The sequence below is a fragment of the Hoplias malabaricus genome, chromosome 14, assembly GCF_029633855.1.
Source record: "Hoplias malabaricus isolate fHopMal1 chromosome 14, fHopMal1.hap1, whole genome shotgun sequence".
In the NCBI taxonomy this organism is placed as follows: Eukaryota; Metazoa; Chordata; class Actinopteri; order Characiformes; family Erythrinidae; genus Hoplias; species Hoplias malabaricus.
Genome location: NC_089813.1, coordinates 10,177,563 through 10,190,311, shown reverse-complemented (window position 1 = coordinate 10,190,311; position 12,749 = coordinate 10,177,563). Strand labels below are relative to the sequence as shown.

Genomic DNA, 12,749 nt, shown 5'->3' with positions numbered 1-12,749 from the left:
TTTTTTTATATCCTTGCAGATTTTGTCCATGGTATTATTTCAGTTCAAATACAAATGTGTTAGAGGTTGCTGTATTAAAGAAACACAATGTAATATTTTACTTAAAATGACAGCTTCAAAATCATTGTGATGCTCCACTGACCTGTAATTTCCCTAAAGTCCATGTGACTTTAGTTTGGTGGCTGTAAAAGCTGTCGTGCCCACTTCCAAGCCATCATCCAGAATGAGGGCTGCAAGTAACTGGCATGTGCCCAAAGTTTGGAGCTTCTTATCAAATTTGTTATCTGATGAATTTATAAACTAGCTGCTTGACTATGGACTTTTGGCCCAAGATTTGAGTAAACCTTTCTTAATCCTCATTCCATTTCAAAACTGGCCCTGACTCCTCTTGCTGATTAATAAGGTCACCTCATGCAGTGTGTATGTCCTTTGCAGGCTTAGTTTTCTTAGCCTTTATCCTAACTGTACCCTGGTGACTTCTTTTGTTTAGACTTTGGTTTTCATAATTTATGATTATATCTTCTGGCATTTTCAAAGACACTTAGGGGGGCAGCATGTATTCTATTGCACTCGTTCTTTAAAGGTTTATCCGACGCTTGCAAATCTGAAAAACACTTGACAAATATTGATCCAGAGTGAACTCTCCAGCTGCATTCTGAGAAGGGTGAACATGAAGGTATATACCACCGAAGTGGGGAAACAGGTGCAAACACAAGCAAAAGAACAGATATAACATACTACAAGGAATTACAAGGAACAACTAAAAAAAAAAAAAAAATCTTCAGACCTTAACTCGTCACCAGTGCATCATGGAATCTGTGACATCTGTGCCCAATTCATACTTTTCAGTTACAAACTCTGTACCACTAACTTTTCATGAGGGATACCACAATATCAGTGTTACATTAACACTGTAAAGGTATAATTTAATCCCTTCTCTAACTACAACAATAATGCAGGTATTCCACCTAAATGTGCAATTACGTGCTTCCTGCACTCCTTTCAAACGGTAAGCTCCATGATGGCTAATTCTGGTGAGGTTTATGGCTGAATTCCAAGTGTCTGAGCAAGAGAAATCTTCATCTTGAGATTTATATTTAGAGTAAAATGATTTGTTTTGGTCTTGGTCCTGACAAAGCAGTCTAGAACAAACCACACCAGCACAACTGTATCTTTCATATCACGCTGGTCATTACAGCAATTAAGCTGCGGAAATTTACAATCGTTGAGTGGAACAAAACATGCTATCAGAACATAAAAACCCCTTTGGAAGTTATCAGTGCCCCTCCTTTTTTAACAGGTTTCATTTACCGATATGGCAGACAGATTTACGAGCATTTTGGGACTCAAAGCTTTTTGACCTGTTTTAGATTGCAGTTTAACCATTCATGTGCAGTTCACATTCAATATGATTTTAGATATGGCTGAATTCAACAGGATTTGTCGATCATAACTCTTGCTACAAAAGTAGGTTAAGTGAAATATCTGCATGAAATGAAGTCTGTTCATTTCAGCAGCAAAAATATATATTTTATAGATTAGTACTTTGACATTTAACTCAAATACAAATAAACTTCAAACAATGTCACAGAACAGACAATGGTCCAGGAATGTTTTTATTGCAAGATCAACTGCAGGAACAGACAATAGTCAGATATTTATAGGTGCTCACACAGGGGTTAGAGAATACACTGTTGGTGGCTGGGACCATGCAGTTGGTTTTTCCTTCACAGATGTAAACACACAAAACAAAAGTATGAAATGTGCAAGAAATCAGTAAATGTTCAAGGATTATAACTTTGCCTCTAATTAAGTTGGGGAAATTCACTTATTTTTAACCACAGGTAGGGAGCTGGCTGCAAAGCTTTTTGTGTTGGAGACCTGACTTGACGGCCAGCCCGAAGAACAACTGGTGGAATCTATACCTGAGAATAAGATTTCAACATAAATGTGTGTACTTGTGTGTGGGGGGGATTGTTTAAATGTCTACATCTGTATAATAGTTACTCTGCACAAGTAGAGGATTTCAAACATTTCAGCTTGCCACATCTGAGGTGCTGGACATCACCATAACAAATGGTTTAATTTTCTGTAGTGATAAACATTTATGAAATTAAAACTAAAGATCTTCATGCACATGATGATGAGTTTAAAATGTACTACATGCCAAGTTCTACAGAGTTCTAAGAGATCCAGCCCAGAGTTGCTATCACCACTGTAAAGACTTAAAAAATTAAAAAAAGAAACTTAAAAAAGTGTTACCTCCAAAACACCCTAAATATGAACTTAAAATACCCTCCAGAGGCATGATTATTAGGCAATACTGACCTATTACATCTAGTCCAATAAAATTTCTCCACACAGCGGAAGGATGGGGATATCTTAGCAGGTGAAATCTTGGAGTTTTTATGTAGCAATAATTTGATCATTCTTCCTGACATTGCTAATTTATTTTAAACTAAACCCATTAAACTGAAATTCTCACTGAGACATAATTTAGTCTCCAAGTGTATAAACTCTTAAAAAAAAAGTGAGAAGATTTAACTTGAAAATGCTACCTAACCTTATTAAAATCAGAAATGGTCTTGGTTTTATTTTGACATACATAACATTGCCGAAAAACAAACAAAAATCCCACAACATTTCATTTATGAAAGTAATTCACAGCTGAGTAATGACAGCTTTAAAAACATGGTGTGACTGAGCTGAAGGTTTGATTCTGACCTACACAAAATTAAGAGGGATGGGCAGTGATTGCCAAGTGAAATCAAGGAAACATCCCAAAATTATTACAGCACTCTACATTTGAATATATACATGAATATATCCTCTTTCTACATTGTTCATGATTTCAATTTAAGACAACTATGCAACATACTCATGAGTTACCCCTAGAGTCAGGGCGTTATCTAATGGCCCTCATACCAAAAAAGCTTTCCAGAAAAGACATAAACCAAAATTACCTGCAGGTACTAACAGAACACGATGACCATAATCCACTCACAGCAACAACCTGAGTTGTGTGGTTAAATACTGTGGGCACACAGACCAAGACTGTTAGTGTTAATGATGTGGGAGGAAATATTCATGGGTTGCAACTGGCCGACATATTGGGGACCTAAACTCAAATAAAAACATTTAAATTGTTTTATATTTTCTGTGAACAATTGAATCCTCATTTTGCTGTTAAAATAAAAGAAATATAGGAATGTATCCATGACTCATTTATCCACGTTACTTTTTAAGCACAGCTCTGTTCGTCTGTCAATGAGTAGAGGAGCTCATCTCAGGTTGTGTCGCAAAGCAGCACCACTCACTACACAATGCAAATCACAAATAATAATTAAAAATAATAATAATAATAATAATAGTAATAGTACAGACAGTAATTAAACGGGGAACATGAACCTTATGGTTCACTAGCTATATTTTATTTTTTACATACAACGCACTACGTGAGTGTACAAACCATTATTTTATGACTGACTGGTGCTATGGAGGGTGTAGGAAGACATTTGGGATTCGGCCTCGGCTTCGCTGTAGCATGGCAGCCCTGCTCATTCACACTAGTTTTGGTGCTGTCCTAAAACAGACATCAGCTTTGTGAAGTGAGACATTCTTCCAGTCAATACTGGTGCAAATCCAGGATGTTAGCATCAAGGTTCTAAGAATCTTGAATGAAAATTATTTCAGAAACGACAGTAAGAGTTTTCGTACACACCATGCATGGGGGCAACTGCCTAACACATTTGTGGTACCCAGTCTATTTTTAATTATTTAAACTTTACGTGTCATGTAATGTATGGAAAGTCCTGAATAGTCATTTAAAATATGTTCTGTTCAGTTCCTAAAATTGCAGTGACAGTGGCATGTGATTCATGTTTTAACCAAGTTTTTTTTTTCTTTTTTGTTATTTATGATTATTAATTTCAAAGACATAATTTTTAAACCTTTACTTGAACCCAGCTCAAAAAAAAAGTGCCATTTTTTGTTTTCATTTTCGACTAGTGAGTGAAAACACCTACAGAGCTGAAAACAGATTCTTAAACTGTCACTTTGATTTTTTTTCCAGTTTCATTTTATGAAATGCAAATTTCGTTTTCGCTTTAATTTTGACTCTTTTTATCTAGTTCATAAACTAAAAGCAAAGCCAAAGTTGTATTTGAATTTTCTTTTCCTCATTACGTTTTCATTTTAAATTTAACTATTTACAAAAGACCAGTATAGTTTTGAAAATGAAATGACAAAAACTATTTTAATTTCAATTTTTTTTATATATTTGCGCACACATTTGGAAAAAGAAATGACAAAACAGTATTAGCTTTTTCAATTTATTGTTTTCATTTTGAGTGGCACGGTAGTGTCGCAGTCAAACAGCTCCAGGGACCTGGAGGTTGTTGGTTCGATTCCCTCTCCGGGTGACTGTCTTTGAGGAGTTGGTGTGTTCTCACCGTGTCCGCGTGGGTTACAGTCTAAAAACACACATTGGTAGGTGGATTGGCGACTCAAAAGTGTCCGTAGGTGTGAGTGAATATGTGTGTGTGCGTGTCTGTGTTGCCCTGTGAAGGACTGGCGCCCCCCCCCCAGGGTGTATTCCCGCCTTGCGTCCAATGATTCCAGGTAGGCTCTGGACCCACCGCGACCCTGAACTGGATAAGCGGTTACAGATAATAAATGAATGAATGAATGTTTTCATATTGGTTTTAATTTTGGCAGGATTTACCTCCCATAGCTACACAACCGAGTCTTCTGTGTTCACAAATTACTAGTGTGTGTGCTTTCACTGCCATTAACAGATTAAATATGGAGGCCAAATCAAGTAAAACACAGGTCCCCACATGGCACATCCGGCTTTGAGTAAATAACAAGAAACAAAGAGTGTTTCTCATGTGATAAAATCTAGAATTTCTAGATGTATGTATGTTGACTTTAATTGATACAGTGATTTGTACTCTATAAATACAGATAAGCTCCAGCGTTGCTAATGCTTGAAATCTTATGTTTCTGACACTTCAACAGCACCATGTTCTTCCTGAAGCTCTATCTACTCACCTGTAAGTTTGCATGTAATAGCATAATTATTGCAATTATATTTAGAATTTGCATCTTAACTTAAATATTTAACATCAAACTATGCAAAATGTTCATAGAGAAAATGCTAGGTGTCTTTAGAACAATGTTTACAAATCTTCATGCATTAGAGCAGAGTAAACACTAAATAAACTTTAGAAATTAAATCTAAAGATCAGGGATCAGGATGTTTGATTTTGTCTTACAGTAATGATGGGAATGAAGGGAATGTTCACCTATGCAGGTAAAAAGAAATATGATATCTAACTATAATTCTTAATTTGTTATATTGTTGCATTTAATACAAATACTGATAACACATCCATTCTGAACTATTTACTTCAGTTTCTTACAGTAAGCTTGTTAAAGATAATGGAAAATAATAGTGGGAAAATAAGCAGCTTCAAATTCCACAACATTTTCACATAATTCTTTCATAAATACAAAACATAGTGCCTAAGTTAAACTTATAAATAATTTCAGTGAGAATGAAACTGTGACAGTAATCATGAATTAGATTATTAGTCTCCGATGTATAAAGGTGTATTCAGTGAATAAGCAGATTGTTTTCCTTCTTGTATCTTTAGGAACAATACTGTACCTCTACTGTACATTTTTATCTGAGAGTATAGAGTGAATCTGAAGTTTCTCTCATCCCTTATAATGTGCTTTTAAGGCTATAGAATTACAGTTAATTATTTGCTGTACTGTATATTTGCCCTTTTTTACTTGTTAAGCTGCTAGTTTTACAGTAAATCTTTTACGACTTAACATCGTGCTGATATTTTGTTGGGGTCCCTTAAATGCAAAAGCTTATTTTGCTCAAATATGATTCATTATTATTTCAGAGAATGTAATCACATGTTATGGTTCAGAGCAACGCCTCAGTTGTGGTAAGTTCAGACTTAAATCTATACTTTTACCAAAATGACATCACCACTCATGTCCCAGTACAAATAATTAACTCCCCGTTCATGTCCATATTTCTATGGTTTTAGAGAGCGGACTGATACGAGTGAAATTTGCAATTTATGGCCGTACAGACAGCACTGTGTGTAGTGTTGGTCGCCCTGCCTCAGAAACTCAGGACACACAGTGTTCAATGAATGTTTCACTCATCTCTGACAAGTAAAGTTTCCTTTTCCTCTCCTTTGCCCTACTCAGGGAAACCCCAAAACTTGCTCAAATTCTAAAATACATATAAATTATTTTGGTTAATTCAGGATGTTTTCCTCTTGCTTTATGGGTATACAGACAGGAAAGCTCTCTCATTGGTTAGGATCTCAGTTTGCTACAAATTACAGCAAAAATAGCAAGAGCAAAGAATGTGCAAGATCAAGTGTTTATTCTAAATGCTTAGAACCAAACACCTAACACTGACTCTCCAGGTAAATATCTTCTGCTGTATTTGTCTGAAACAGGTGCAATGGGCAAAGTGTGTGTGAGTTTAGAACTGATACTCTTGGCCTTCCTGACCCATGTTATGGAACTTACAAGTACTTCAACACAACATATGACTGCATTACAGACCGTAAGTAAACTATGGAAAGGTGGGTTCTAATAATTATTTGATATATTTTCTCATCTCTTTCCTGTTGATTCTTTTGTGTTATGTTATGGTAGTTACAGTTCACTGGACTGTGGTGACAGCTCTATCCTTGGTATCCTAATAACTTGCAGACATCATGGATACTTTGCTCAGTTTAAGTAAAAATGAGTTAAACATTTCTCTAAAACAAGTTACTTGAATGAAAGTTGCTCTGGATAAAATAAGTTAAATAAAATGCAGAAAATGTCCTAAAATGGTTTGTGGTTAATCATAATAATCTCCAACATTCTAAACACGAGCCATTTGGAATGGTTCTAAAAACAGTGGTAGAAAATATGCAAAACTACATAAACAGAAGATATAAACTAGGAAATAAAAACATCACATAGGAACTGAGAATTGTGTAAATATTCAGTGACAGTACTGAGTGAATAAAGAGTTCATACCTCAACATTATTGAATGTGTTTGGGGTAAATATAATTTTATTTATAATATAAATCAAATTTTTTTAATAATAAAGTAAATATAAAGTAATAAAGTAAAAGTAATATAGGCAAGGTGTGCAATCAGTATATAGTGAAATATTTTATACTTATTTATGGAGATATCTGTAGTTTCCTGTTTTAATTTGTCAGTAGAGAAATTAGTCATTTTTACTGGGAATTCCCTTTTCAGTTTAACTGAAATGTACATACATGAAGATAGAGGTGGCTCTTATCATTCTGAGATTAATGGTTACGTTTAAAGACCAAAACAATCTGGTAATGACTTCTTTGTGTGCTAAACATTAAGTAGTGATTGTTTCCTGCAGAGACCAGTGTGCCCTGTGAAGGAAACAAAGCTACACCAATATGTGGTTTGTATAGACCTCTTTTTACATGTATATTCATACAATATTTAATCTAAAACACTGCCTCCAGTTGTTGTTTGCAAAAATTTGGGTACTTCTGCTCATGTTGATTTTCTGTTAATTGATAATATAATGTCAACACAGAATGCACCTGTATACATTTTAATGCATGGTAAGTGTTAACATTTAATTTTGTGCAAAAAACCCACAAAACCAGTGTGTCCCTTGGGGGCGAGGGATGATGGGATGCTGTTTGGGAAAATATGGCATATGGTATTTCATTGCATACATTGTTGGAAGTGCATTTTACATAGTAACATTAAAGATTGAAAGTCCTTGCTCTCTGATGTTCTGTACCATCTGGCATAAGTGAAATCAAAGTAAGCCTTTTATTGTCAGGTTTTGGAAACAGCATACATGAAGAGTTAGCAAACACGTGTAAGGAACCAAACTTAGTAAAGACACTTACTGTCCCAAATAGGAGCTGAAATGTATTTTCAAATTGCATTTTCTGTTTATAACTGGTTTGTACTGTTTCTTAAGCCTTATTTTCTTCATGATGTCACCTTACGTTTTCAGAGTTTGTGATTCGAAACATCCTGAGTGTTAACTTTGGCCCAAATGACTCCACCACATCATCTGATGGGTGTCCGAAAAGTGAGGTCACCAACACTACGTGCTGTGCAACCAACACACAATCTGTGGCTAAAAATAGGTAAATAATATCAATTGAATAAAGAAAAAAGTATGTTCTTGTACATTTGCATATTTTCTGTTCTGTGCATATTTTCTCACGTTTTTTTTTTTTTTTTACAGTTGTGAAGGCAAACCATTCTGCGCTGTCCCTGCCACAAACAGTGGGTTCTCTCACCGTTGTTATGGCACATATAAATATCTGACTGTTGGCTATTCCTGTATATTTAGATCAGAGATTGGGACTGGAAGATTTGCCTTAAAACTGAAATTTTGATGCATTTCAGATGTAGTTACATGGATGCTTAGTTATATTGTTGCATTTGGTATGAATACTGAGAGCACACATCCATTCTGAACAATTTACTTCAGTTTCTTAGAGTAAGATTTTGTTTAAAGTAAATATGTGAAATAAAATAACAATTATTTCATAAAAAAAAACAGTGCCTGAGTTAAACTTTACATGTATTAGAAATAATTTTAGTGAGAATGAAACTGTGACAGTAATCATGAATTAGATTATTAGTCTCCAGTGTATAAAGATGTAGTCAGTGAATCAGCAGATTATTTTCCTTATTGTATCTTTAGGATTAATAATGTATATCTGCCATACCTTTTTTCTTTTGCCATCCCTTAATGTGATTTTAATGCTACAGTATTACAGCAAATTATTTGTTGTTCAGTAATTTAAATTTGTCCTTATTTACTTGTTACGCTGCTATTTTTATAGTAAATCTTTTATGATGTTTTTAACATTGTGGTGATATTTTGTTGGGGTCCCTTAACAAATACAAAAGCTTATTTTTCTCAAATATGATTCATTATTATTTCAGAGAATGTAATCACATGTTATGGTTCAGCCCAACGCCTCAGTTGTGGTAAGTTCAGACTCAAATCTATACTTTTTTCCAAATGACATCATCACTCATGTCCCAATACGAATAATTAACTCCCTATTTATGTCCATATTTCTATGGCCTTAGAGAGCGGACTGATACGAGTGAAGTCTGCAGTTTATGGCCGTACAGACAGCACTGTGTGTAGTGTTGGTTGCCCTGCCTCAGAAACTCAGAACACACAGTGTTCAATGAATGTTCCACTCATCTCTGACAGGTAATGTTTCTTTTTTTTAAATAAAGATTTTTTATTGGTCTGTACAAAAAAACTTGCTGAACTTTTAAAATACAGGCAAATAATTTAGGTCAATTCAGGATTTTTTCCTCTTGCTTTATGGGTATACAGACAGGAAAGCTCTCTCATTGGTTAGGATCTCAGTTTGCTACAAATTATAGCAAAAATAGCAAGAACAAAGAATGTGCAAGATCAAGTGTTTATTCTAAATGCTTAGAACCAAACACCTAACACTGACTCTCCAGGTAAATATCTTCTGCTGTATTTGTCTGAAACAGGTGCAATGGGCGAAGTGTGTGTGAGTTTAGGACTGATGCTCTTGGCCTTCCTGACCCATGTTATGGAACTTACAAGTACTTCAACACAACCTACGACTGCGTTACAGGCCGTAAGTAAACTATGGAGAGGTGGGTTCTATATATCTACACTGTGATAAAAAATTAGCACTGAGCTGTCTAATTAATATTAGTTACTAACTAATTAATAACTAACTAATATTTTCTTGTCTCTTTTCTGTAGATTCTTTTGTGTTATGTCATGGTAGTTACAGTTCACTGGACTGTGGTGAGAGCTCTATCCTTGGTAACCTAATAACTTGCAGAGATCATGGATAATTTGTGCCAGTTTATGAGTCAAAATTCTCTAAAAGGAATTACTCTTAAATTTCACGTGTTCAAGTCAGCCAATTAACTGTATTTATAGCTTAAATTGTGCAGAAGTAACACCTCTGCCTACTTCCACAGACAATTTTTAGTTCTCTGCTTGAGCAGGAAGAGCATGTTATAACAAGTGTTCTTTACAAAATCCTTATCTCTGCATTCGACTTCCATTCTAATATTAATAAATCTCTCTGGAAAACAATTGTGTGTCAAACACTGTAAATTATCTACTTTCTTTCTATTCAAATTTAGGAGGTGCCATTTTAAATATCCTGAGTGCCGGCTATGGCCGAACTGACTCCACCACGTGTTCTGCTGGACGCCCCGCCAGTGAGATCACCAACACTAACTGCTATAACACCAACACTCTAGCTGAAGTTAAAAAAAGGTGAGCATTTTTTGTCAAAGCATGAAGCACTAAGCTATTACACACACCCTGCTTTTCCCCATGTGGTCCCTTTTATTGTAATTTTATTCTGTGCAGATGTCAAGGGAAGACCTCTTGCATTGTCACAACAATCAATGTGTTCTCTGATCCCTGTGTTGGCACTTATAAATACCTGACCGTTGCCTACACCTGTGTGGCTGAACGTGAGTTTGCCTGTAGTTGGTGCAATTCCTGTTGGTGATAGAGGATACAATTAGTATTTTTTGTACAAAACTACAAAAGTTAGCAAGTGTAGTGAGTAACCCCACTGCCTTAATAATAATGGTAATAATATATATGTACATATATTAATAATAAATCATAAAATGTTTTTATATGTGTGTTTCAAGAACCCAAAGTGCTAATGAAACAGCACAAAAAATAAAGAATGTCACAGAATAAACAATAATTCAACAAAACAGCAGAAATAAAAAATGAGAGCAGCCAGTGAACATTAAAACTAGTTTCAACTGATTTAATAACTTTAATAGCTTTAACTGTTAGATGCTAATATTCCTTTTTGTTTGGAAGAGAGGTAAAACAAATGTGTAGAGAGTTATGCATGACAAACTAAAGGAAACCTTTTAGTTGTTGAGGTGGCTGTTTTTAATTCTCTGTAAAGAAACTAATCATTTTTACTGGATTTTAACTGGAATTTACATACATGAAGGTAGAGGTGGCTCTGATCATTCTGAGATTAATGGCTTGGTATAAAGGACAAAAAAATCTGGTAATGGATCCTCTGTGTATTAAATAATAAGTAGTGATTGTTTCCTGCAGACACGAGTGTGACCTGTGAAGGAGGTACAGCTATGCTCACATGTGGTTTGTATAGACCTCTTTTTAAATGTACATTCAGATAATATTTAATCAAAAACACTGCCTCCTGTTGATTTTCTGTTAACTGATAACAATGTCTACACAAACACACCTCTATACATTTTAAGGCATTTTAAGTGTTCAAAAAAGTGCAAAAAAGAGAAGAAAAAAAAGTTACACAAAACAGCGTGTCCCATGGGGTAGGGGATTACTGTGTGAGGAAATATGACCTAATCTCAATGGATATTGTTGGGAGTGAACTTTACATAGTCTCATAAAGAAATGTTCATTGCTGTGTGATATTCAATACCATCTTTATTAAGTAAAATATAATTTTTAGAATGTCAGATTTTTAAATTTTTTTTACAGTATATGAAAAGTTAGCAAATGCATGTGTAAATAACCAAAAGCAGTAAAAGCTCTTACTTTTCCAAATAGTAGCTGAAATTTATTTTCCAAGAATATTTTCCCTTTATAACCAATCTGTTTCTTTACCATAATGTTCATTATGATGAAATCTTACATTTTCAGAGTCTGGGATTCTGAAAATCCTGAGCGCTAACTATGGACGAACCGACTCCACCACATGTACAGATGGGGCTCCAGTCCATAATACGTGTTTTGCAACAGACACACTATCTGTGGTTAAAAATCGGTAAAGAAAATAAAGTAATCTAAGGTAAAATATCCTTGTACGTTTACTGTTTTCTTGTACTCCTGTTTCATTTTTTCTCTTTTTTTCCCCCACAGCTGTGAAGGCAAAATGAACTGCGCTGTCCCTGTCACAAACAACGTGTTCTCTAACCCCTGTTCTGGCACTTCCAAATATCTGAATGTTGTCTATACCTGTATTTACTAAAAGGTGTCCAAGTTTTCTGGCCTGTGACAGGGCTTTAAAGAGCACTGTTCCCTGTTAAAACTGAGGTTTTATTTGGTTTGTTTTCTTGAAGATAGGAGGAAGACAAAACTTTCATAAAAGCAAATATATAGCTTGCAATAAAATGTATAAATGACATCATTTAAATCCTTAGTCTTGTGGAATTCCTGATTAAATGAGCAAACACTGGCCTAATATAAAAGCCAACAGGTTTTAGAACTTTGGATATTTTGAGCTTTGCCCGTAATGTAACTGCTACTTGCAAGTGACTACTCAGTTCTTAGAACTTGGGATGTTTAAGCTTAGCTGATTATATATTTGTGGTCCCTGTACTCCTGTATCATTGTGCATTTCTGTGCTGTGGGATTAATAAAGGAATCTGTAACTCTGCTGCTGCAGTTCCTGGGTGTTTAACTTTCATTTCACACGGGTTTTTCAGTTCACCTGCTTATCATCAAGTGTTTAGATCAACACATTATTCACATTATAATAAACATTATTCTCAATGTTTATTATTTGCATTTTGGGCTCTGTCTGGCCACTAGCGTAAATTTAATGAAGAAATGAAGAAAATGTAACCAGTTTGAGCTTGAACTTGGACAAACCATTGGAAACATATGCAGGTTTTCTTTGAAAAATGAATGAATCTCGAGTGTGGAATATGTTCAGTTTT

At 34.9% G+C, this 12,749-nt stretch overlaps 1 protein-coding gene across 1 annotated transcript; it reads left to right on the top strand.

Annotated features, from left to right (window-relative positions):
• Window positions 1-5,283: 5,283 nt before the first annotated feature.
• Window positions 5,284-11,966, top strand: LOC136666243 (rhamnose-binding lectin-like). Its single transcript, XM_066644330.1, has 10 exons — window positions 5,284-5,314; window positions 8,997-9,041; window positions 9,147-9,276; window positions 9,573-9,682; window positions 9,814-9,876; window positions 10,206-10,341; window positions 10,438-10,544; window positions 11,161-11,205; window positions 11,731-11,787; window positions 11,950-11,966. Exons 1-10 carry the CDS (start codon window positions 5,284-5,286, stop codon window positions 11,964-11,966), a joined length of 741 nt encoding a protein of 246 aa, XP_066500427.1.
• The last annotated feature ends 783 nt before the right edge of the window (window positions 11,967-12,749 follow it).

Excerpts from the sequence above, each read along its gene's own strand:
- LOC136666243 (XM_066644330.1), top strand. The coding sequence starts at position 5,284 with ATGGGAATGAAGGGAATGTTCACCTATGCAG. Across the intron at positions 9,877-10,205 it reads TGGTGAGAGCTCTATCCTTG|GAGGTGCCATTTTAAATATC; the intron begins GTAACCTAATAA and ends ATTCAAATTTAG. Across the intron at positions 11,206-11,730 it reads TACAGCTATGCTCACATGTG|AGTCTGGGATTCTGAAAATC; the intron begins GTTTGTATAGAC and ends TTACATTTTCAG.